General features: G+C 42.3%; 1 protein-coding gene across 9 annotated transcripts in view; it reads right to left on the bottom strand.

Moving 5' to 3' along the window:
* The window catches only part of NBEA (neurobeachin), an 882,854-nt gene extending 874,876 nt beyond the window's left edge, over positions 1-7,978 (bottom strand). For 5 of the 9 annotated variants that reach the window (XM_059716238.1, XM_019498261.2, XM_059716271.1 and 2 more), the window contains exon 1: positions 7,366-7,977. In XM_059716238.1, the coding sequence (XP_059572221.1) occupies positions 7,366-7,671 (306 nt within the window). In that variant the 5' untranslated portion in view covers positions 7,672-7,977. Of the gene's footprint in view, positions 1-7,365 lie in introns of all 9 variants that reach the window. The other 4 variants (XM_019498256.2, XM_059716302.1, XM_059716129.1 and 1 more) reach the window with 2 other exon arrangements.
* Positions 7,979-25,698: the final 17,720 nt, after the last annotated feature.

Genomic DNA, 25,698 nt, shown 5'->3' on the forward strand with positions numbered 1-25,698 from the left:
AAATGCTAAATTTCCAAACTCTGGAACAAACACCCTAAAAGTAACCATTGTAACTTGATTTAGATCCTATTTTTATTAGGAGTTTTTTTGCACCAGTGCAAGCTCCCAATGTAGATAAGCAGGGGTGAACTGTACCTGCACAAAATGTAACTGAACTAAATTTTACCGTAGTTATATAAAATGGGTTTGCACTATTGCATTTATATTAGAGCTTTCACTAATATAAACAATTTATTCAAATTTCCCTAATCTAGGCAAGTCTAAACAGTTGTAATAAACTGAAACGTCCCTTCAAGGCTAAGGAAATAGTTTCTCCCTATAGTCCGCAGAACCCAAATCACCTTCACATAATTTACATTGAGTACAAGAGTAGGGATAGAATAGTCAGAAGATTCACCAAACATACAGAGAGGCTATGTCTACATGAGATGCTGACTGCACAGTTGTTACTGCACAGTCATTCAGTACTTGCATACACGAGTTCTAAATGACTTCTCAGTAACTGACATTACTGCTCAGTAGTATTCCCAAATGCCTGTTTGGCGACACTGACTGCGAAGTAGCTTGTTACTATTGCACAGCAGCATTGCGTCACACTTCGTACCATGCAATGCTACTGCGCAATTAGTGTCTCATGTAGATGCGGTCAGAGATACCCAATTCTTTTCCATACTTCAATACCACAGAGCAGGGGTTGTCAACCAGGGGTACTTGGGAAGGCCCTAGGGCAGGGGTGGGCAAAATGCGGCCCGTGGGCTAGATGTGGCCCACCAGGCTATTCTATCCAGCCTCTGGGGCCCCTAAAAAATTAAGAAAATTAATATTTATCTGCCCCTGGATGCCAGTCATCTGGCCCTCGATGGCTTGCCAAAACTCAATAAGTGGCCCTCCACCCGAAATAATTGCCTGCCCCTGCCCTAGGGGTAACATGCAGGCAGGTGGGGATGGAGCGCAGCCACCCACCACCCCATGCTGCCACCTCCCAGAAGCAGGGCCGGGGGGGGGGAGGGGAGGGGCCAAGGGCAGCAGCACCCCTCTGTAGGCCTCACAGGCACCTCCTGTCCTGCTGGACAACAGGGGCCGGGGGAGGGGGCACCACCATCCACTGCCCCGCACTGTGTTCATACAGCATATCGTATATGCGGCTCCACAGGCTGCTGACAGGCAGTGCACAATTGGCCATGTTAAGGCCCATTGGCAGCCCACGGAACTATGTGGGAAAGTGGGGTAATGGTGGCATGGGGTGGTGGGTGACAGATGCAAGATCCCCATGCCCTGCTCCGCATCCGGCCACCAGAGGTACACTTCCTAAAAAAGGTTGAAAAACCCTGCCACAGAGCAACTCTTCTGCTTCATAAAGGCCATGGAGCACTAGGGAGAAGTGGAGAAGAGCAAATACTCTTGCCCTTAAGAGGATCTGCATCCCTATCACTGTCGAATATTGAGGACAAGCTTCATAAAAGTCTGCCTTAGTTCCAAGTTTTTTGTTGGCACACAAAGCAATGGTTTCACACAAAGATCTCTTAGATCCAGAAAGAAATGAACCCTGGACTTGAAATTCAAGGTAACAGTGAGAGCAGACTGATGAGTGCAGGTAAGCTCATCATGACACCAAGGAGGAAAAAAAAAAAAAAAAAAAAGATTGATTAGAAACCTGTCCACCAAATCCCAAAACCAAAATCCTGAGGATGTCAGGAAGACAAGGGTAAGCTTCAAAAGAACACCACAGCAACAAGGACAAAGATGAGTTGCAATTGCCTCCACAACTGAGGTACAATGGGAAAAGACAAACAGACCACTTCAAGAATTTCTCAATTGACACAACCCTACCAGATTTTCATGCAGCGTGAACCAAAAATCACTTGACACTACTAACCTAACCAGTCCAAGAAGTCACCAGGATTGTAGGCTACAATAAAAACCTGAGGAATGAAGTTGAGGGAGATTATCAAATAGTAGCAGAAATGCTAAAAGTACTCATGCCCCCATCCTCACAGAAGTAACTGAACTGCCAAAAAATCTGGGCAAAAGTCTTCCTGACCAGTGGGAATACAGAACCATTGCCAGAATGCCTAAAAAGGAAGATTTTTTCATCTAAAACTGGAAAGTCATAGTACTCTGCTGTAGGGGAAAGTCTTCTGCAGAATGAAAGGGAATGGATGCACAGCTTAAAGAACAGACTGAATTCACACCAAAGGATCTTGTAGAGATAGGGACCTACTTAATTTGCAGCCAAAGGAATTTTTGTGGCTTAGTTGTGGCACAAAGCTGATCTCACAGGCATTTCCTGGTGGCTGCACCCCTCACCACTGAGGGCCCCAGGGAGAAGGAGGGACCAGGGGTTAGCTGCTATCTTGGCTGCTGGCTGCCCTACGTGCTACCCTTCCAGCCAGTGCCTTCCCCTCCTGGGTGGGCTGCAAGACAGCAAAGACCACTGGCTCCCATTAGGGAGCCAACATTTTATTTTTATTATGGATTTTTTAAGTTGATTTCATGGACAATTGTGGATTTCACATTTCCACAAAAATCACAAATTAAGTAGGTCCCTAAGTATAGACCACACATTTATGCTGAGTGATATCATAAAAAAAAATGCATACCATGGTAGATTCCCCTCATCAGTTAGATTAACTTCCAAAAAGTGTCCAATACCTGCACAGGCATACGTTCGTGGACCATCCTACAAGATTTTAGCTAAAAACCAAGATCATGTGTGCCAAATGCCCCTGAGGCCAGAAATTCCACCATGGCTATCAGCATAAAACAGCATTTATTGTCTCATTACTGGTGTGTGAAACTGCCAGTGTGGCTAATGAAAAAATCATACAGACAACCCAAACAGGCATAACACAGGTAGATACCAAATGCCAAGGAAATTTAGGCTGACACTGCACTACTGAGTGACACTCACAAAAGCCTCAAATGAGGACAGATAGCCCAAGCTAAATAGGACTCAAAATCAATTACACCAGAAAAAAAAAATCCTTAAAACTCAGGTGTCAAGCAGCAACATCATGCCAGAAGGCAAGAACATGAAGGTGGGAAAGGTCACATCCCCGGACAGTACCACACTAGCTAAGGGAGGTACCAGGAAAAGTGGCACTAAGCATATATAAGGCATGGCTGCTTTCTGTAATTCAATCACCAAAGGAAACCAAAAATACATTCTCACTGTTCTGGTTCTATACAACTCAAACTATTAGCTGGATATATACCAAAATACTCAACAGGAAGCTACAGTGTTTACTTGAATATAAGATGACACTGAATAAGACCAGCCCCCAATAATTAGTTTCTTATATATGGAAAATAAATACATTTGTTATAATTTTCCAGGTATAGAACCTAGTTGTTAGAGGTTCACCTTGAAATATTTTCCCTCATGTAGCAGTTGGGAGGGGGACTAAGTTGAGTGGGGGGGGGGGAGGGTCAGGTAGCCCCCTTGCCCTCTGTCCCCGCCAATTTCTTCCCCATACAGCCCCTGCTCCCCCCGCTCACTACCAGACCCTGTTCTTCCTGAGCACATAGAAGTTAGGGGCAAATTGGAAAATAATGATCCTGAAATAAACACACCTGCAGTAATTTGAATAAAAGTAAATTACTACAGGTATCCATAGACTAAGTTCATCCAGAATTGATGTATTTTACCTTTTTTGAAACTGCTGCAGGTTTTAGCACAAATGTGCTTTTAGGCAGTGCCTCCATACCTATTTATACATAATACAAACTATGCATGGTATTAATCCAAAGCCAAAAGGCTCATGATTTACCATGCAGTTCACTGGGCTGAGCTCCACCAAAGCCAACAGTGTTTCAAGCCATCAGGACTCCATAGCTCAGTACATAGGAGTACTCCAGATATGTTCCATCCTCCCCTCCCCCCCCACCAAACTATCTTTATGCTAATTACCCTCTCACTCATGGTGTTCTTGTCAGGAGTCCTAGAAGCCTCCAAAAATGTATATGCAGATTAGGTGCAGGGCAACCTTGTTCATCTTGACCCCACGGAGGGTGAAGCCACACAAATTGTATGCAACAGGCTGAGGGGGTAGGGAAATGACAGAGGGACTCTGGGTGAACTGTTTTGGCCTCTGTTTGGTGATGTTTGCCAAACATTTAAGGCTGGTGAAGAAACAGGAATCACTGGAAATGGAAAAGAAAGGCAGAGCTCATCTGTGGGCATAAAGAGAGAGTTAAAATGTATTGTAAGTAGTGGATCACCATGTAGGAGTCAACACCTAGGAGGACTGCACACAATGGGCACTACCATATATTTTATTCAAATGGACTGCACTAATCTTTCTTTATGGTAGGTTCCCATCAGTATATTTACCCAATATAGACCACTTGCTTTATAGTCATGGTCAGTGTTGACTGCATTTAATCAACTTTGTAGCTGATTTCCATTAGTAACCATGTGCTGCTTTTGGCAACAATTTAATGATAGACATTGTATTTAGAGAGGTTTCCTTGTAAAGGAATGTAAGATGAAGGGCTTTTCTCCCCCATGCTGATGTGGGGCCATCTCATCTTGGATTTGAGAAAATATGGTAAATGCCTTCAACACAAGTGCCTACAAAAGATTTTGGACAGTTTTGCTGGTGCTAAAGTCACCCCAATCTGAGAAATCACCAATCAGTGCATATTCTCTTTTAGAACCAGGGGATAGTTTGGAGAGGGAAGATCCTGTCCAGGCAAGGGGCTGGACTAGATGACCTCTAGAGGTCCCTTCCGGCCCTACTTCTCTGCGATTCTGACACGGCACTAAACTGAGCATGTGTTAATATAACAGAACAGTTTATAAGGCAACACTGGATATTTAGGGTTCATATTCTGGTTGGCAACATGCAGACTCCCACACTAAGCCCTCAAAAGGTAACTAACTGGCATAAATAAAAGAGAGAAGTCCCAAGCAGTTTTAAACAGGAAGCAAAGAATGATGCATCTCAATACCACAGAGCACAGTAAAGCAGTAGCAAATTAAAAACAAAAACAAAAACAAACTGAAGACTAATTTTTGCCCTGCATGCCAAAGGTGGTATGGAAAAAATGTAAAATGGAATTTTTTAAAAATGTACATTTCATTTGTATACAGAGAACACATTCAGCATGCATTTCAGATGCCATTTTAAACAAAAAAGAAAAATAAGAAGTTAGAAGTAAGAACCACCTATTCTGGAATACTAGAAGCCCTTTCCAATACAGCCTCCCATAAATAAAACTGGGCTAGATACCTCCAAAACAGTCAGTACACACCATGGGGCTATAAATGCAATGATCATTGTCAAACTGACACTGTAACTACATTGTCCAATTCAAGACATCACTGTGAATAGCACTTTACGCACTTCCCATTTCTATTACCACACTTGCAACTAAAAGAAACTCATTCATAAATAGTGTAGTATGGCAACTCTGAATTCTCTCCAACCTTAAATTTGTTACACCTCCACCACAAAAAAAAAAAAGAACACACCCCTCTAAAATACAGAAATGCTTTTCAATTCAAGTACTTATAGCTAAAATCAATAAGACAGCAGCAGGTGACCTTTGGTATTGTAAGGGAGGTACCATTGTTTGTTTTACTTGCAAGTAAATTAAGTTTCAAATATATAAGCATAAATTTACACTTGACATTTACTGCACCGGAAAGAGGTAGATTATATTTACAAATCAAAGAAAGAATACATTCTTTTTTCTAGTCTATTGTGTGCCCCAGTCCATCTGTTAAGTAATGACTGATCCAGAATGCATCACTACTGCAGCAGCTTCCCAACTGGTTTCACATTCATGCAAGTCTCCTGACGTTGAAAGCATTGTTACCACCCTTACAGATGGACATACTTCAAAAATAGGAGCAAAAGTTTAAATAATTAAGCAAATCATGAAAAATTCTTGTTAAATTACTTGCTTAGAGGATTTGCCTACCTTTCAGATTTGAGAGAGAGAGAGAGAGAGAGAGAGAGACTAATCTTTTTCCAGTTGTTGATGCACATACATCATCAGATTTAAGCTTCTTTACTTTTAATTATCAATTACAATAACAAACAAAACAGAGAACTGGAAAAGGATTAAATATTTTACACTTGTCATGATCTACTCCAAGCTGCCTAATGAAAGGACTCCCTGTTTTTTTTTTCTCTACTGCAAGTGCTACTTTTAAATGAATGGGTAATATCAAGGAAAGTTATGGTGACTTCTACCACAGCAGTTTATCTGAAAGGTTACTTGTAAAAATTATTCAAAATGACAAAACAGTCTGTAAAGACAACAGCTCATTATCACGGGCTATGGCATCTCACAGAACTATTGGAACTTTAACTCTTGGGTATCCATAACTTAATATATATTAAAATAATCTAAGCAGACTACATCCATCTCTCTCTGCATGCTGCAGCTTTGCCATTCAGCCTGTGCTAGGTCAAATGCAAATAATTGTCAAAACAAGGGGAGAATACATCCTTTTAAAATGCCAGATACAATTGTATCTTATGTGCAAGCTTTCCTGCCCCCCCCCCCCCCACCTTGTTTTGTGGCTATTACAAAAAGGAGGTAGGTTAAAAGAGTTAAACTGGTTGGGAACAAAGGCAGTTTAAATTAACTGCCTTTCAGCCTTAGCCACTGGCTTTTCTATCCTATTTTCCAGGCAAAAAAAAAAGAGAGAGAGGCTGTTTCATTGACCAAACCCTCTTCAGGAGCTTTGCTGCAGCAAACCTAGCATTCAGGAGCAGCACCAAATTGCCCATAATTGAAAGTGATTCATTTTTAGATCCATTTTTGAATCCTCTTGTTTGGCTTCCGTTTAGCTTTCCCCAGGCTTTGGTGTAGGTAGCGCAAAAACATTAAGTCATACAGTCCTGCAGTAACTCTTTCGCACCATGAAGTGAGCGGATGACTAAGGAGCTACATTTCCCCAGCCTTTCACCACACAACGCCGCGATGCGTTTCAAGGCACCGCAAAACCGGCATCGTTTCGACGCCCAGATTTTTTTTTTTTTTTGAGTGGGGAGCGGGGAGCGGGGGGGGGGAATAATGAGAGCCCATGCGGGGATTAAAAGCACCAGCGACCCAATGCAACGGGGCGGGAAAGAAAATAAAGGTTAAAACACCCCCGTCAGCGCCTGTCACTTCACCCGGCATTGCAAGCGGCTGCGAAGCCTTTCCCGCTCAGCGGCTCGAGGCACGGCGGCGCCTCCAGCGCACGGCTCAGGCCCCCGGGGCTCGGGGCTGCGTTTTGCCCACGTGCGCATGGGGCGGCTGCAAATGCCCCCGGGGCAGAGCGGGTCGCGGGGGGCGGCTGCACTTGCAGGCGGGGAGGGGGGGCGCAAAGGGGAGACCCGCGGGCGGGGCGGGACGGGGGCTCACCAGGTTCAGCACCGTCTCCACGATGTCGCGGTTGCTGACCTCGCCGACCTGGATGAGGCCGATGAGGACGGCGAATTTCATGCGGATGTTGCGGATCGGCACCGACGGATTAATCATCCCCGCGGGCAGCACCACGGCGCCGGAGCCCGAGGCGCGCAGCTCGCCCATCACCGCCGCGCCCACGCCGCCGGCCCCGGCCCCGGCCCCGACCGCGATGAGCCCCGCGGGCGGCGGTTGCTGCTGCTGCGGCGGCGGCGGCGGTTGCTGCGGCGGCTCCGGCCCCGCCGCCAGCTTCTCGCTTGCCATCTAGCCCGGCCCGGCCGCGCCGCGCATCCGCCGCAGCCGCGCCCCGCCGGGGCCGCCGCTAGGAGCAGCCTTTATTCTGGGCGCCGCTGCCCGTTAGCCGGAGCCGCCCCGCCCGCGCCTGTCCGCTCTGCTCTGCTCTGCTCCACCCCGCCCACCCGCCGCGGGGCCGGCCTGACTGAGGCGCGCCGCGCTCGCGGGAGGAGCGGCTCAGAGGGGTTCAGGCTCCCGCCGCCGCTGTTGTTGTGGAGCTGGAGCCGCCGCCGCTCACGCCGCCATGTTGCCGCCCCCTGCCTGCGGTAACCGCCGGGGCGCCTGCGCCGAGCCCGGGGGCGGGGCCGCCCCCTCCCCCCGCGGCCGGGACAGGTGAGCAGGTGCGCGGGGCCGGGCTGAGCCGAGTCGGGCTGGGCTGCCTTCCTCCCTCCCTCACAGACCCGCGGGCCGCGCCCCCGCCCCGCCCCGCCCCGCCCCGCCCGCTGGAGGTGCAGTGGCTGCGAGAGGCAGCAAGGAGCGGGGAGGGGGGTCGTGGTGTCTCCCTCTGCTCTGGGCTGCTTGTTTGCCCTCGGCTCAGCGGGCATAGGCGACTGGTAGGAGGTGCACCTGCCCCTCCTGACGGGGCCGGTTCCCCTCCCCCTCCGACGGCCGACGCTGATGCCTTCTTCAGGTCCCATCCCCCCATCAAACCTTGGAGTTTTCCCTAATAGACGACCCGCGCCCCCTTCTTCAGATAGCCGTGGCCCTAACCAAGGGGCACCCACACCCTGAGACAGCAGCACAGCAAGCGGCTCCCTCCAGGGACCCTTCAATTGGGATGGGTTGTCTTCTGTTTCCTCCAGAGACCTCCAGGGACAACCTGCTGAGGATTGGGGGTGGATGAACACAATCAGCTTTGGTGTTATGTAGGGGCAGCTTGTTCATTGTGCATGGGTACCAACATCCATTTTATTGCACCCACTGAGCAGCTTGGTACCTACTTTGCAAGATGCCCATGGCAGCAGAAGAGTGAGGTGGCAGCTGAGACAGCCCAGAAATGATTCATTGCAGGGATTTTTTAGAGCCATCTCTTGTATTAGGCCAACTAAGGAGCAGGATGGAGTCAGACAAGCTTTCAAATGTAAGGCCTTCTTCCTCAGGTCTATGCTAATGATGCAGTTGGCCCAATAAAAGAGGTCTTCCTAAGGAATCTTTGTAATGCTGGACCATCTTGGCTACAACATCCCTCTTCCACTGCCATGGACATCTTGCAGTAGTGTAAGAGTAATGTTGTAGTCGTGACAGTCCAGAAATTACGCAAGAGACAAGGATTTCTTAGGGTGAGATCATGTATTGGACCAATTGTGTAGTTCAGATAAAAGTTAGACAAGCTTGTGAATGCAGAGCATTCGTCCTCGGGTCTGCCCAAAACAAGCTAAGTAAAAAACAGTTGTAAGAATAGGTGAGAGGAGTTGCCAGGGTAACAGAGGCAGAATTAGCAGAAAGAAAGAAGCTGATTACTGGAGATCAAGGCCTCCAAAAAATAGGAGGGTTATTCTCATCTTTCATATTTGGAAAGAATTCAGGAGTCAGATAGATGACCATGTGCCATAAAAACAATATCATTGTCCGTGTAAATTTGACAACATGCATGGCCCAGACCCACATAGATGTAACAGCATAATTGGTTGGGAATCAACCCACATCTATCCAGAAGGAACAGAAGTTGGGGGGAGGAACAGTTTTGCCATCAGGAAAAAGGAACCCAGGAGTTGTCTTGAAAGGCATGTGCTCTTTTATAACTTGCACGATTCATCCAGCAACCTGGCATGGTGTGTACAAAGACTGTCCTTCGGGCCAAAAAGCTGCAAAATAATTTCAAAATCTAAGAAATTACCACAAAAGATGTAGTTTAAGAACCTATTACTTATTTTACCCCAAAACTTTGAAGATATTACTTCTCTCAAAAATAAACACAAATCTCTGAAAGTCTAGAAATACCACGTTAAAGTTCCTAACAAACCAGCTGAAGTACAGAAATGTTTGGTTAAGTTCGCCCAGAAACATTATGTCTGTCTGATTTCTTTACCCTGAAAAAACCCACTGAAACACTGAATGATTTGTGTGATGGATAAAGTTACCTTACAGTTTGGTGGCTCTTACATTTGTATAAAGGGGTAAAGTTATGGTAAACTTGTTTGATCACGTTAACTGTGCATTTATATACTTCTAAAAATGTTTTTCTGGTGTGGCTATTGTTTTGTAAATTGGAACTTTGAGAATGTTGTGCTTTTTCAGAAAAATTACAACATTTTCATAAGAGTTTATTGTTAAAGGAAGAAAGGCAGAAATAATTAATAATCTATCAACTTTCTTTCTTCAATACCAACCTTCTTACCTATTTCAAAGACAACTATTGATGGAAAATTATGGCTTCATTTTATAATAAAAATAGCTTGGAGTCTATTATTTTGGTAATATTCCTGTTCCAGGCCGTTCATATAAAAATCTCTCTTTAATTTTCACTTCTTCACAAATACAGTAGGGAGATATTTCTGAGTTACATACAATATTGGTATATGTAAATCACTCCATATTAAATACTATTTTCAATTTGGAATGGAGGTAGAACTGGGTTGGCTTCTGTTCCCCATGCCAAAATAAACACATTCTATATACAGGACAGAGTATAAGGAAACACTTTAAGAAGCCGGGAGAGGGGGGTTCTACATTTTTTTTTTCTTCTTTTTTGAGACTTTCTTTTATTTTAGACAATCTCATTAGTTTTTAAAAGTAAAGTTTTATAGATTGATTTCTTAAAACTGGAGAGCCATACAGAATAGCTGTCTTCTCTAATCAACGTTGTTTGTTTTCTGATAAGCAAACTTTCATTGAGGTGAACCATTCATCAGCTCATGTGAACATTATTGTTGCACTGGCTTTTGGAAAGAAAAACAAAACTATAATACTAAACTCTAAACTAATCTCAGCATTGGGGTTTATAGCTTCTTTTCTCATACTTCATCATACTGAACATTTAAAAACCAGAGATGGAAGAAACCACACACAAGAACCAGCACACAAGAAACAAAATTAATCAGATTTTTTTTCTAAATGACATTCTCTCCTACCCTGGATGTTGACTGTAATCTGTGGACAGACCTCCCATTATGTCTGTGAAAATTCAATTAATAGAGCAAGAAAAGGCCTTAATCCTGCAAGGTGTTTTGCAACACTTGCACTTTCCTTTGCACCATCAGAGTCAGGTGAACAAGTTCATATGCATATAAAAGTAGGTAATAGTGCCCTAGAGGAGCTGAGAGACATCTCCTAGAGTAGACTATAATGTTGGAGGAAACTCACCACTACATCCCTTCAAAGGGCTGCAGTATACTTTTCTATCCTCACCCCGTTATTGCTCTTTTCCTGGCAATATGTTTCCTCAGTAACAAATAGACATTACACTTTGACCACTATAAGAAATCAGAAAACGGCCTATTCCCATAGCAGAACAGAAGTTCGGTGCACATAGACTGGTTTAAAAATGATGGAGCCCAGTCTAAGATTTGCTGCTTCCCTGCCCACCCACCAAAGGGCAGATGTGTGTTCTGTTTGCTACCGATCTAAACTACACCACTTTACAGAAAACCATGCAACTTAGATTGATTCCACCTCAGGCTTTTTTGAAATATCTGAACCTAGCTCTAGAGAAAGTAATAAATGTGGCAGTTGCCTAGATATGCCTTTGTACAGGGTGTGGTGATCAGGGAAGCTCCCAATAAGCTATCCTTCAAAAGTTCTTCTCAAAAACAGACAACAGCTGGGCCACAAATAATAGAACTTCTCAAATAAATAGGATCAATTTTGAGATTAAGGGTTGAAAGTTTGAGATTTGCATTACAATTTGTAATTTGAAACCCAGCATAGCAACAATAATGAAATCCTGAAAAGTGGACTATTGCACATCAGATTGAGATGCATCTGTAAGAGTAAAGGAACTTGGAAGCTGTCTGCCCTGCTAGTATCCAAATATCACTTGCTTTACTCATAGGACTTATCCTGTTCTTTTTAATGAGAGTATTCATATGGGGAAGGCTAATGTGATATGCCTCCGTACTGGGCTCAGATTGTGCTATTAACCTGTCACTTTCTTTAATACTACAATTTCTTACAAACTCTAAACTTTTTTTCGTGTAAAAAAAAAAAAAAAAAAGCCGGGAAATACATGCTTAAAGGCCATCACACCAGCTAAACTCACCCTGCTGTGCATATGTATTCCAGTAAATAGTTCTACTCACTGTTTTTAGACCTCCTCACAATGGGGTGCATTAAAGCAAAGTAAAAGCCTGAAGTCAAAATTTCCTTGCTATTCTAACTTTAAGTTATTTGTTTGCTTTTTGTATTCTCTTTTCTTTCTGACAAAACTATCTTTGGGGAATAAAGAAAGTTACTGAGTAAAAATATAATGTATTTATTTCCAATCAAACTCAGGTTTTTTTGTGCCCTGTGCAATTTCAAAGACATTACAGTAGGCTTTCCAGTAAGATTGCTGACATTTCAATCACAGTGGAAGCATATGCAACTCAATATGACTTCACTAAAATCTTTTGATTTTTATTGCGATATATTACCCACATAATTTTAATTTTGAATTTTATCAGTTCCACATGGACATTAGCTGCATCTTTTTTTAATCACTATTGAATTATCTCCTGGTTCTGATACTCTATATAGTAAAAAGAAAATAAACCACATGTTTTTTGCTTATGACTGAAAATACCACCAGTAACTGGCCACAAAATTTCAGCTTTTAAAATTAAAAATGTTTGGAAGTTGTTAATAAACAGAACTACCAGAATGTAAATCTTTAAACTCTGCATCAAAATAAAGATTTATTCATTTTGACAGTTTTTGTGCTATGTTGTTTTTACAGTTATACAAGTGCAATAAAAGAAGAATCCAAAAATCTAAATGTTCAAAATTCAACACAGTCTTTTTCTTGTGTGAAAATTCAAGAAGAAAAGAGGAAAATTAAGAGTGCAGTTTGGTCTGACAATATATAGGGCACAGCTATACGTGTAATTAATGTGCATAAATAAACATCAGAGCTTATTGCTCTGGAGTTTATTCATGTGCAGTACTTGCAACTTGGTTGGAGCAGCCCAGGCTGGCAGGAGGCCCAGGGGGTTAGCCTGCCAGCCCAGGGCCGCTCCAGCTGGGCTCCAGGTGCTGCAGAGCGGCTGGCTGAGGGTGCTTTAGCATGGGTGCTGCTTCCTGCCTAGCTCCGCACTGAAGCACCCTGTCCCCAGGCAGCCAGAGCAGCATCTACATGTGTACTGCTGCACACAAAGAAAACTCTGCAGCAGAGTAGTACTTGTATTTTACAAGTACTACCTTGTTGCAGAGTTTATTGGTATAGATGCCAAGACATTTAGTGCGTAATTAATTAGTCAACTGTGTAGTAAACATCTTGTGTAGACACACCCACAGTTCTTAAAACTGCATCTACAAATCATACTGGCCAAACTCCCCCATCCATTACTCATATTCAGTAGTAATAATCTAGGAGTAGTCTGAATGAAATCAATAAAATCATAACTGGAGGAAAGTGCTACTCAATATGAGAAAATATAGCAAAATTAAGTCTAAAGGGAAAAAGAGAAGGTGCAGTCTAAACCAGCCTTTGATTCCTTTCTGTTTTGATACTATGGAAAATTAGAATTGTTAACACATTACCCATCTTAGAAACAAAAAAACTATAAAACTACTAGATCAAAGAACCTGCTGGTTAGAAACAATAAAGAGAAAGAAAAAACCTCAACCACATGAATAGCCAGAAGTTGAAACATTCATTCAAAGCATGCTGTTTTTGTGGAGATAACTTGTCCACTGAAATCAAGTATTGCTGTAATTCTAACCTTTGGAGAGTTCACAATCAACTCAGCCAAAAGAGAAATTAAGCTGAAGCTTTGCAGAGTATAGAACTAAAGCTGTTTCCCACCTTTGTTTATAAAATAAGCTGTAGAGCTGTTTCTTTGCCCTTTGCAGCATAATGAAGTCGAGGCAGAGATTTTTGTGGGTGTCTATCCCAACCATGCAGTTGGCCCAATAAAAGTTATCACCCATAAAAACTTTGCCTCTATTTTCTGAATTCTGTTGTACTCAAGTTTCACCACAGCATGGAAAGCCGCTGTTCACAATTCTTTTATGTTTGGCCTTGCATGTTTTTCTAAGTTCTTTTTTTTTCTGATCTACTCACAGATATTGTTTTAAAGCCACTTACTTGACCTGTTTTGTCAATGCATCCCCTTTCTCCTTTTTATTTACTTCATTGCAACACCCAGTACTGATATTAAAATGCCCACTAAGACAACTAACCTTACTATTCCTTCATGACTGAAATTTTCTTTCATTAATTAATACCAATTTGTCAGCTTTATCTAAACTAAAACTGTTGGTTCTCATATTAAAGGAAACTAAGGAATTCTCTACACTGCCTCCATACTGAACCCAGGAATGCCACCATGAAGTATTTTTTGCCTATGCTTTCCCTGTCTTTGTATGTACAATTCTAGAAATGAGACAGTACTGTCACCCCAGACCATTCTTGAACATATACCAGTAACACTGCCCAAGATAGAGGGGCTTCAAGTGGCATTAAGAACATGTTTGGGGCTGCTTTTTGGTAAAAAAAAAAAAAAGTTCATTTGGGGGAGCTGACACATCCAAAATGGGAACAAGAGGCTAGACTGGGTTTCCTGGCAGCACTCTTGGGTGCATAACAGAGGCAATATAAAGACAAGCCCAAAAGGATGAAGCTTCATAAGGATCTTCTGTTTTCTGGATGGCAGTAAAGACCTTAAGAAAGTCAATTATTTAATTGCTTTTTGGTGTTGGCTAAGATGAAGTGATGACTTGATTGTATACATGCATGATACTTATATCATGGAGTGGGTGAGGAAACAACGTTATTATTTGTCTCTCCTGACATCCACTTTCTGTTTTTTTGTTAAGTATCAGACTTGATCTTAATAGTCTAGCTAGGTAGAGTTCCAACTATCAGCTTCTAAAGTTGTTTTCATCTTTATTTTTCTCTCCTAGTGTTTAAAAATAACCAAAGCAGCAGTGTTCCAATAGTATGTATCCATCTACTTGTCAGTTTGGCCACAACTTGCACTTATAACAGTTTTTAAAAAAATATTTTTCATTAATGAATTTTTTATGTAGTACTTCAGCCAGGATTAGTTGTTGCTTTTTAAACCAGTACATTATACACAAGGTAAAATATATATATATACTTATTATGCTGTTTCACCTATTAATTAAAATATCAAATATATATGCTTCTATATTAAGGTGGCAAATAAACATTGCCTTAAATCCTTAGTATCTTATTCTTGATTGTCATTAGTCTTAAATTATTGTAATTTATATATAGAGATAGAGTAGCAAAATCAGCATGCTGAAAATTAGTCTACTATGAAACATTCACTATAGCATCATCACAAGTTACTAATTACTATTATACCTTTCTATTTGTTGGCAGAGATAGAGAAATCTGATATGAAAATACCTTTGAGTATCCTAAGATATGCAGACAGTGCTTATGCCCTATTATATATAGCTGTGTATTTTTAGTTTAGCAACATGGATATGAATAAAGTGTTTATGGACAGATGTTCTTTGCTGGCCAGTGTACTTTGACTAGATTTCACAGCATTGTCAACAACAGGAGACATATCTAGGATGAAGTATTACAAACTATCACATCTCATTGCAAACTTGTCCCCAACCATTTCCATTATATTACAACTATAGAAATACTATTTCAGTGATATGCCAAGATGTGGATGGAAGATTTAAAAGAGTGAAAGTCTAGTTTATATCAATAGTTCATGGATATTTTTATTCTCATTTTACCAGTTTTGGTAACTTGCCAGGATAGATTTCTGAATTTCACTGAAATTGTAAATATGGACCTACAGTAGCTGAGTGGAACAATTTTGGCTGTGTACACTTTAATAAACACATAAGTGACCTAGTCCTGCATATATTAAAATTGATAGCAAAACTTTGATTTCAGTGATGCACGTTTAGAGCCAAGCAGAATAATGGCATTCTTTTTATTCCCTTTACTATAAACAACTTCTTTAAATTACTAATTTATTTACTTGTATCTTGGTTTGTATAAAATTTTTGCATTCTTCCTCTTAGCATGTATTCAGTCATTGATTCAATTATTTTAAAAACAGTAGTTGAGGTCTCCATCTAGCATCACATTCCTTCTGAAGAGTAAGATCATTATCAGTCTTCACATGAAACACATCCTAAAAATAAAAGTACATTTGTATGTGCACTTAGATCCACATGATATTGGCTTCAACAAGGTTTAAAGGATGAAAATGAGTGCAGAATGTATTCAAAATGATTACTTAAAACTGGACCAAGGGAACATCTTCTCTCAGGAAAGTTCTTCTCTTACCATCCTTCCCAAAAACATTTTAAAACATTTATAGAAAACAGAGGTTGTCGTACGCAAACAATTCCCTGTCCAATATTTCTTAGAGAGCATTTCTATTTTATTTTATCATTTTTCAGGATTGACTTTCATGAAGCATTACTGATCTTAACTGGCTTTCTCACCTGGAATCATGACTTCCCTGCCTAGGAAGGGAGTTACCCAAAGCAAGATCTCATTCTTAGGTGCTCTGTCACTCTGCAGAATTAGCAATCCTGAGTTAGGTGCACAGGCTGCTCATACAATGTCAGGGAAGAGTTAGGTCCTTAGGTATAGGATTCACAGAAACCAGCAAACTGAGTTAGCAGTCCAGAGAGGGACAGAGCCAAAATATACCTCTCCTGAATCCTGTCTCCACTCAGGAGAGCTATTTACTCTCATCTAGATTTAAGTAAGCATCTAAGTGAGGTCAACCCTTTCTCATGGAAAATGAGGGAGACCCCCTTATGGTTAGTGCATACACTTAGGACATGTATTTTCAAATTCCTGCTGTGCCTAAAGTGAAGGAATGAATTCAACCCAGGTCTCCCATATTCTACAAGAGGGGATGAAAAATGACCAGGTAATGGGGATTTGTGGGGAGAAGAGCTCTCTCAATCTATTCATAGCTGTTCCACTTGGAATAAATTGCACATTCATGAGAGCGGGGCACCATGTGAATGCCATCATCACTAGGCTATTGAGTCAATTTTTCTTTCTTTCCCAATGTTTGTCATACTACTTCTCAAAAAGTAAACTACATTATTTTCTGTAATCCGTTTACAAATATGCAGAAGAATTCTATGGCTGTATATGGCAGACAGAGTCCATTAAATCCATTTCCAACTATTTGAGTTGGTCCAATAAAAGATATCAGATTTACTCAAAGAACCTTGTCTTCCAAAGTCCATTACAGACATTCATGCCCTAAGACAGTTGCACTCAACCTAGTTATACAAAAGGTACCTCTTGTTAAAGTCAAGGCACCCTCAGAAAATGCCAGCTCTTTGTTTTTACACATTTATTGGCAGCAGAAAAAAAATAGAGCAATTTTTTTATTGCGAATAACTCAGAAAGACCATAGCAGGTCAGAACATTTTAACACTATGTATTCCTATTTGAAATCTTCAGGTGGGGTGGATAAAATCAATTATTTAACAAAAGAAATCAGATTAAAATTAAATTTGAATTTAATACAGCATAGGTTAAGATATACATAGTGTAAACTATTAAAATAATTTAAAACAGGTTAAATCAATGAGCCTTTACTAAAACCTCTTAAGATGAAGGTTGATTTTCTTCTGTATAGAATGAGGGGAGACGTGTCTAACTTTTGAAGTCAAGCTTTAAAAATATGGCACAAAATTTCACGTATTAGTAACTTAACACTGCAAGCAATTCAGGGTCTACAGTACTGGATGCAAAGGATCACCAAAGTCATCACAGGTGTTGAAACGTAATGCTGCAAATGTAGCAAAGGTGAGAAAACTTAGAAGGAGATAATGTAGAAACTTTGAAGAAGATAATGAAGCAATCCTGGAACTATAACATATGGGTACAGTACTCATTTGATGCATCTTTTAGCCAAAGATTCAAGTACTCTGGAATAAAGGAAAATGTTGTTGAAACTGTAAAATACTTCCATAACAACCAGTTTTCTTTAGCTTCACTGAAGAGAGCTGGTGGGGGGGGGCAGTGTTCAAACTAATTATCTCCTAAGAGGTATGATGGAGTTCAGTGGTTGACTACTTTGAGCTATTTTATTAAGAACTGGCCTGATCTAATGACCATCTGTGATGAAGAAGCATGACAAAATGGATGGAAGTATCACAGCTACAGTAGTCAACATTGGACTAAAGAGAAATGCAGAAGATATGTTGAATCCAATAAAACCTATTTTCATAGCATTGAACAAACTACAGAAAGATCACTACTATATTGCAAATCCTGTTGAAATTTGGAAAGAATGTCGAGAAATGTTAAAGCAAGAAATACCCACCAGCATGGGTGACTGATGCCTCCTGATACTGCGGGGGGGCACCAGTGGCTGACTGGTGAGTCCCTCAACGGCCAATCATCCCTGCCGGTGGAAGTGCTGGTGCCAAACCCGGAAGTGCCGCTGGTGCTTCTGTTGGCACCCCCACAATTTCAGGGGGGGCACCAGCCCTCACCCCCCATTCCCTAGCCAATGAGGGCTAATCTCAGGTGGGGCATGTGCCCCCCCCATACCCTCCCTATGCATCACCTATGCCCACTAGTGAAGATAAATTGCAGGCAGTAAAGAAGTGGATGGATCAAGCACTTATTTAACCTCATTTTTGCCAATATTCTTAACACAAAGTACCAGGATAGATGCCTAATAGCTAAAAAGGAAAAATGTTTCTATAACGGGCAAAATCTAATAATCACGCGTCAATGATGCCAACCATAATCAGAGTTAGAGGTGAACTGTTCAAGAAGTACATGTTTGCTGAAAATGGTTTAAAGAAAGTCAAGCCACTAAACTGGTGGAAGTCTCTAGCAAAGCACTTGGAACCAGAGTTTGTTGAAGTGCTAAACTAGCTTTTACCAGTAGTAACCTCTTCAGGATGTGCAGAAAGAATATTCTCTTTATTTGGACTGGTTCACTCAAAGCCAAGAAATCAACTGGGAGTTGAAAGTTTTTTTTTTTCTTTCAGTTTATGAATAAGAAGGTGGAGGAGGATGAGATTTATGAGTTCTGAAAACTTGAAATAAATGTTAAAAATTTTCAAGATAGCCTAGGTAAAAAAAGTACTCTAATTTTAAAGAGAATTAGGCAAGAGGGAACTTAAGCTCAAATAACTTTGGCCAAGGCATTTTAGAAATTTTTCCCCATGGTGACCTGAAATAATTGGTTTAATTCACTAACAACAGTACATACTTCTAATACTATAACAAGCAATACTGGTGTTTTGTTAATACTAGTATTTGAGAATAACTGCTCTAAAATGTTCACTGGACTAGGAAAGGTCTCCAGAAAGGTTATGCCTCATTCACTATGCACCTGACCAAATTTTGCCTCATATGGCAAAAGTTATCGCAAAGATAGTCAAGTATGTTCTTTGCAAGTTAATATGTGATTGTGTATTAGGTTATCATAATACATAGGCACAAGGGAGTGATTAAGTTGCATAGGCAAACATTATAGAAAGTCCACTTTCCAGTTTTTACTAGTTTTAACGCATTAATTTTCTTCTAGTTTTATTTACTTTTTCCTAAATAAATGAAGGATAACTTTAGAAGTTCAGTTAGTTAATGTAGCCAGTTCTAGACATGATAACTTTCTACTGGCTTCTGTTAGGAAGTTTATTTTCTGATATTGAAGCAATTTTGACCTTTATCATTTTACTCCAATATGAGTATGCATTATAGCAACATGCCATTTTTCCCAAAAGGTTACAGGGACATGGAAGTAACTGAATCATGTTGTGTGCAGTGTGCCAGTACTATACTTGATGTTTCAGCACTATCAATCTCACAGTTACCATTATAGAGTCTCAAAAGTTTGAGTGTAAAAAAGGAAATAAAATCCTCCATCAAAATCCACAATTTTGACTCATTTTCTTGGATAATAACTGGCCTTTTTATCTTCCACACAGTTCAGTTGTTTGGTTTTTTCTACTTCAAGCAGCAGGTTAGAACAATCAATGCCATCTTTAATTTCTTTACAGATGGCAGGGAGTGTGGTCAACTTCGATGTGGTAGCAAAAGAAAGTAAACTTTGTTCCATCTTAAACTTAAGCACTGGACTTACGATATGTTCCCAAAAGCTTGCCTATGTCCCTGCAAGCTATACAGTTCATCCAATAAAAGATAAAAGTAACTCCCTGCCTCACATTTTTCATAGACCATCACAGCTACAACATTACCCAAATGCTACCACATTCATCAAATAATCTCTTCTTTCAAGCAGCTCTTCTCTGTTGTTTAACAGGAGAGTTAAATAGATTTACAATATTATTTTATTCTTTTTCTCTTCTAAAGTTTTTTTTAACCTTTAAGTTTTCCTATCTTTTCTCCATTCTCTTATCTTTATGACTGCTTTCTTTGCAAATAAACTTAACTTCAGGGAGCTGATGTCATCACAGCTGAAGCTGTCTAAACTGTATCTTTGTATTTTCACACAGATAAGCAGAATTGCAGCTGATTTAATCTTTTAAGCTTGCCCTCCATTTCTTACATCATGTAACTTTTTTGTCCAGAGCTTTGTCATCATCAGTATTTAGGATGCATTAGATAATCTCAGCATATTAGTTATGCACTACAGACCACTACAGATGCAACCTATTTTATTTGAAGTGATTTTTGCCCTTCTGGTATTAAGTTCCAAGAAGCACAGGATGGGAATAGTTTTCACACAAATACATGAGACTACATTTGTGAAGGGTTTGCACCATTGATCTGGCTTTTACACTCAGTAAAATGTGAAAATGGAATTTGTACTTTCTAATCCTTTGTTCAAAGGTTTCTAAAGTAGAGCTGATAAAATCCCATGTGAGCTACTTTCTGATATTTATGCTGCCTTCAGCTCATACATATGTTCTTTCTTGGGGATCTTTCCCTGTCAGCACCCAGTTTCCTCACTGCAAGCACAGCATAGCGGGCAGCTACTTCTTTTGTATCTTTCTTTTTTTAAAAACCTGTGCCTCATATCAAGTACATGGAGCATCTTTGTTCATGGAGACTAAGGGTGAGCTGTTATTGGGACAGAATAACCAGGAGTTCCTTTTTAGTTTTCAGGCAGTTGGATAATTTCATTGACCCATAATAGGGCCCCTAATTCTCTCTTACACCATCTGCAATTGCCTGATATATTATGAAAATACTAATGTAAGCAGGAAACAGATAAACTTGCTATTGTGCCTGGGTCATTTTTCCAGAAACATCTCAGTACATTTTTTTAGTGTTTAATGTAAAACCATTTTACATATGCCTAGTTTAGTCATTATATTCATTGGTACCAAGCCAATAACCCAATTTAGCCAATAACCTGACTCCTGACACACTGCCATATTTATGCCATAAAGCACATTGACTGTAACAGCCAGAGTGATAATTCTGTCACCTCATACTGATCAGCACAGTGAAATAGCACCTCTGAACACCCTAATTCCCCTCTGACTCTGTTACTTACGGTGCAATGGTATGATGTAAAGTTTACTGTTACTTACTGCCCTTTAAATATCCTGAGTTGGCACATAATAATCTTACAGCTTCTCCTAATTCTCTTAAGGCTACTACTGCTCAGAATTTCACTCAGTTGCCCAGTCCAGAACACTGAAAAAGCAACAGCAGAATATGAGATTTTTTGCTCTTCCATTCTTAAAATTAGTAGATGTTTGTTAGAACATTGAATTTGTTTATTTATAGACATTCCTATGACATACATTATCATGGTATCTGAACTTCTCAAGAATAATGGATTTAACCTCAGCAGTCCAGTTAGGTACCATATTTCATGGTGTATAAGTCGATCCCACATTTTTTATCAAAGAAGTTAGGTTTTTCATATATCCGGTGTATAAGTCTATCTTCACTTTGATCTTCATCATGAAACAAAGGATCAGGCCCTCGAATGCCGGCAGGCTCTGGGGAAGCTGGATCAGGTCTCTGGGAGCTCGGGCAGCCTCAGGGGATGCCTTCACTGTAGAGGGAAAGAACAGCCCACCCTACAGTTCAGGTGCTGCCCAGCCCAGTGGCAGCTTGCCCCCTGGCCATGAGGGGGAAGAGGTAGACAGGCTCTGCTGAAAGCAGGATCAGGCCGCTTGCTGCTTGTGCCTTCAGCAGGCTTCTGTAGCCAGCAGGAGACCTGGCGCCACCTGGGAAAGGGCTACCTTGACCCATGGGCAGCAGAGGGTGTCAGGTGGGGTGGGGAAGGACACCCTGCCCAGCACCCCTAGCCTCCCCCACAGTGCTGGCAAGCCCTTTCCTGGACCCTGCTGAAGAGAAGAAGCAGCGAGGGGCCCAATCCTGCTTTTGGCAATAATATGTTATGCATATGCGAAATTGAGGCACATTAAGAAATTAATCCCAGAGTTACAGTTCAGTACCTTAAACATTAGTCTATCCATCTGTCACAGCGGGGTCCTGCAGGAGGGCCATGATCTCCTTAGGCCCCCTCTCCGTGCCTATTTGGCCCAAAGGCACCCTCTATTCTCGCCCGCCACGTCTTTGCTCTTAAGGTAAAGTTGGGAGGCTGCCTTACGTCTCCTAGGCACGGTTAGCCGGGACCTCCGTCCCCATGTTCTCCCGGACCCACCAGGGCTCTCCCTGTACACTGGGTGCGTTCCAGGCACCCTAGCCTTATGGGCTACGCGTGGCTCCTACCAACCCCTAATACCACGCCCCAAGCCTTGCAGATGTACTGGACGTTGGTCTGTCATAATACACGCCTGCTCTCCCAGGCCTTCTCTATCGTGCCCCCTCTCTGGGGTCTCGATGCCCTTTCTGGGCCTCCTCTAAAAGTGTTGTCCCGCTCAGGGACCCTTGCCCGCTTTGGGACTCTATATCGAGCCTCCGGTCTTTCAGGCCCACCACGCTGCTTCCCCTTTTCCTGGACGCTGTACCGCTATCCCCTTTTCCTGGGGTCCACCGCAGCACCCTGCCCTTCTCTTGGGTTTTCTGCAATGCTAGCCTGTTACCGGGCTCGTCATGCCCGTCCTGGGCTTCTCACATATTGCCCCTCTCGGGCCTCTCACATATTGCCCCTCTCGGGCAGCAAACATAAGCCTCCTGGCTATAACCAAAACCTAAGGCACTGGGCCATAACAACATAAGCCTCCTAGTTGTAATTCAACACCATTGCTCCAGCCTCTGGAGCTCTCGCGAGCTATACTTGCGATCAGGGTTCTCCCTATATCCTAGCTGAGGGAGCTCCTGCCTCTCCAGCTGCTAGCAGGAAACTGCTAGCCTGGCTTCAGCCCTGGGTTTTATAAGGGCCAGGCCCTACCTCCTACAGGCAGCTGATTCTCATTAGTTGCCCCAGCAACCCACACCTGTACTCCCTAATCACCACTAGGGCTCCTTATGCACTGCCAGAGCTTCTCCTCTGGCAGTTTTCCCCTCTCTAGGAGCGGGGCAGCGAGGTGCGCTGCGACACCATCCTTCAACTGATAGATTCCCATCTGTCAGTGTGCATGTGCCTTATGTACTCAAGATAAGACTCTTTTGAAAAACAGTATCTGTTGGGATTATGCCTATGCCCTGAAAGCTCTTGCTGAGGACATAATGGGTAGATGACCATTAAACACCCAGAAAGCAGGTGACCTGGAGGAAGCACAAGCACGAAGTGATAACAGGGAATGCCTTCTCATTCTTCCTGAAAAAGTAAGGCCATCGGCTAGTTAATTCAGGTGTCTGTATACGAATGCACAGAGCTTGGGAAACAAGCAGGAAGAATGGAACTATGACATGATTGGAATAACAGAGACTTGGTGGGACAGCTTGCATGACTGGAGCACTGTCATGGATGGGTGTAAACTGTTCAGGAAAGACACGCAGGGGACAAGAGGAAAAGGAGTTGCATGTTATATAAAAGAGCTGTATGATTGCTCAGAGCTCCAGTATGAAACTGGAGATAGATCTGTTGAAACTTTATGGGTTAGGTTCAGAGGCGAGAGCAACAAGGTTGATTTTGTGGTGGGGGTCTGCTATAGACCACCAAGACCAGGAAGATGAGGTGGATGACACAGGTAGCAGAGTTTCCTGATCACATGCCCTTGTTCTCATGGGGGACTTCAATCACCCTTATATCTGCTGGGAAGGCAGTACAGCAGTGCACAGACAATCCAGGAAGTTTTCAGAGAGTGTTGGGGACAACTGTTGGAGAGGCCAACTAGGGGCTGTGCTCTTCCTGACCTGCTGCTCACAAACAAGGAAGAATTGGTGGAGAATGTCAAGGTGGTTGGCAAGCTGGGCAGTAGTGACCAGATGATTCAGTTTAGGATCCTGAGGGAAGGAGAGTAGCAAAGTAAGGACCCTGGACTTCAGAAATGCAGACTTTGACTCCATCAGGGAACTGATGGGCAGGATCTCCTGGGAGGCCAGTCTGGGGGGGAAAGGAGTCCAGCAGAACTGGTTGTACTTTAAAGAAACATAGGGAGAAATATAAGAGTATTGCCTGGGCATGCAGGGTGAAATCAGAAAGGCAAAAGCACAAATGGAGGTGCAGCTAGCAAGGGACATGAAGGGTAACAAGAAGGGTTTCTACAAGTATGTCAGCAACAGGGGGAAGATCAGGGAAAGTGTGGGTCCCTTACTGAATAGGGAAGGCAACCTAGTGACAAATGATGCAGAAAAGGGTGAAATACTCAGTGCTTTTTCTCCCGTAGTCTTCACAGGCAAGGTCAGCTACAAAACTACTGCACCTGGCAGCACATTTTGGGGAGGATATGAGCAGACAATGGTGGCAAAAGAACAGGTTAGGTTCATCTATAAGAATGCCATCTATTTAGAAAATTTGGATGTGTACAAGTCCATGGGACTGGACTTGATGCACCCAAAAGTGCTTAGGAAGTTGGTTGATGTGATTGCAGAGCCACTGGCCATTATTTTTGAAAACTCGTGGCAATTGAGAAAGGTCCTGGATGATTGGAAAAGGACAAATATAATGCCCATCTTTAAGACAGGGAAGAAGGAGGATCTGGGGACCTAAAGATTGGTCTGCCTCACCTCACTCCCTGGAAAAATCATGAAGCATGTCCTCAAGACATCCATTTCTTAAAACTTGGAGAAGGTAATTAGGAACAGTCAACATGAATTCACCAAGCATAAGACATTCCTGACCTCCCTGATTGCCTTCTATGTTGAGATGACTGGCTCTATGGATGCAGGGAGAGCAGTGGACATGATATACCTTGACTTCATCAAGGCTTTTGATACTGTCTCCCACAACATATTTGCAAGCAAGCTAAGGAAGTACAGGTTGGATGAATGGACTGTAAGGTGAATAGAAAATTGGCTGGCTTATCAAGCTCAAAGGGGAGTGATCAATGGCTCAATGTCTAGTTGGCAGCCAGTATCAAGTGGAATGCCCCAGGGGTCAGTCCTGGGGTCTGTTTTATTCAATATCTTCAACAACAACCTGGAAGATGGGGTAGAGTGCACCCTCAGCAAGCTTGCAGATGACACTAAGCTGGTGGGAGTAATAAATACACTGGAAGCTAGGGCTAGGATTCAGAGAGACCTTGACAAATTGGAGGACTAAACCAAAAGAAAATCTTAGAGATTCAATAAGGACAAGTGCAAAGCCCTGCAGTTAGGATGGAACAATGCTAGGCACTGCTACAGGCTGGGCACTTAGTGGTTAAGTAGCATCTCTGCAGAAAAGCACCTTGGGGGTAAGTGGACAATAAGCTGAATATGAGCCAACATGTTGCCAAGTAGCCTAACGGCATATTGGACTGCATTAGTAGGAGTGTTGTCAGCAGTCAAGGGAAATGATTATTTCCCTCTATTCAGTGCAGGTGAGGCCACATCTGGACTACTGTATCCAGTGTGCCCCCCCTCCCCACCTACCACTACAGAAAGGATGCAGATAA

The sequence above is a fragment of the Alligator mississippiensis genome, chromosome 1 (assembly GCF_030867095.1).
Source record: "Alligator mississippiensis isolate rAllMis1 chromosome 1, rAllMis1, whole genome shotgun sequence".
Classification (NCBI taxonomy): domain Eukaryota; kingdom Metazoa; phylum Chordata; order Crocodylia; family Alligatoridae; genus Alligator; species Alligator mississippiensis.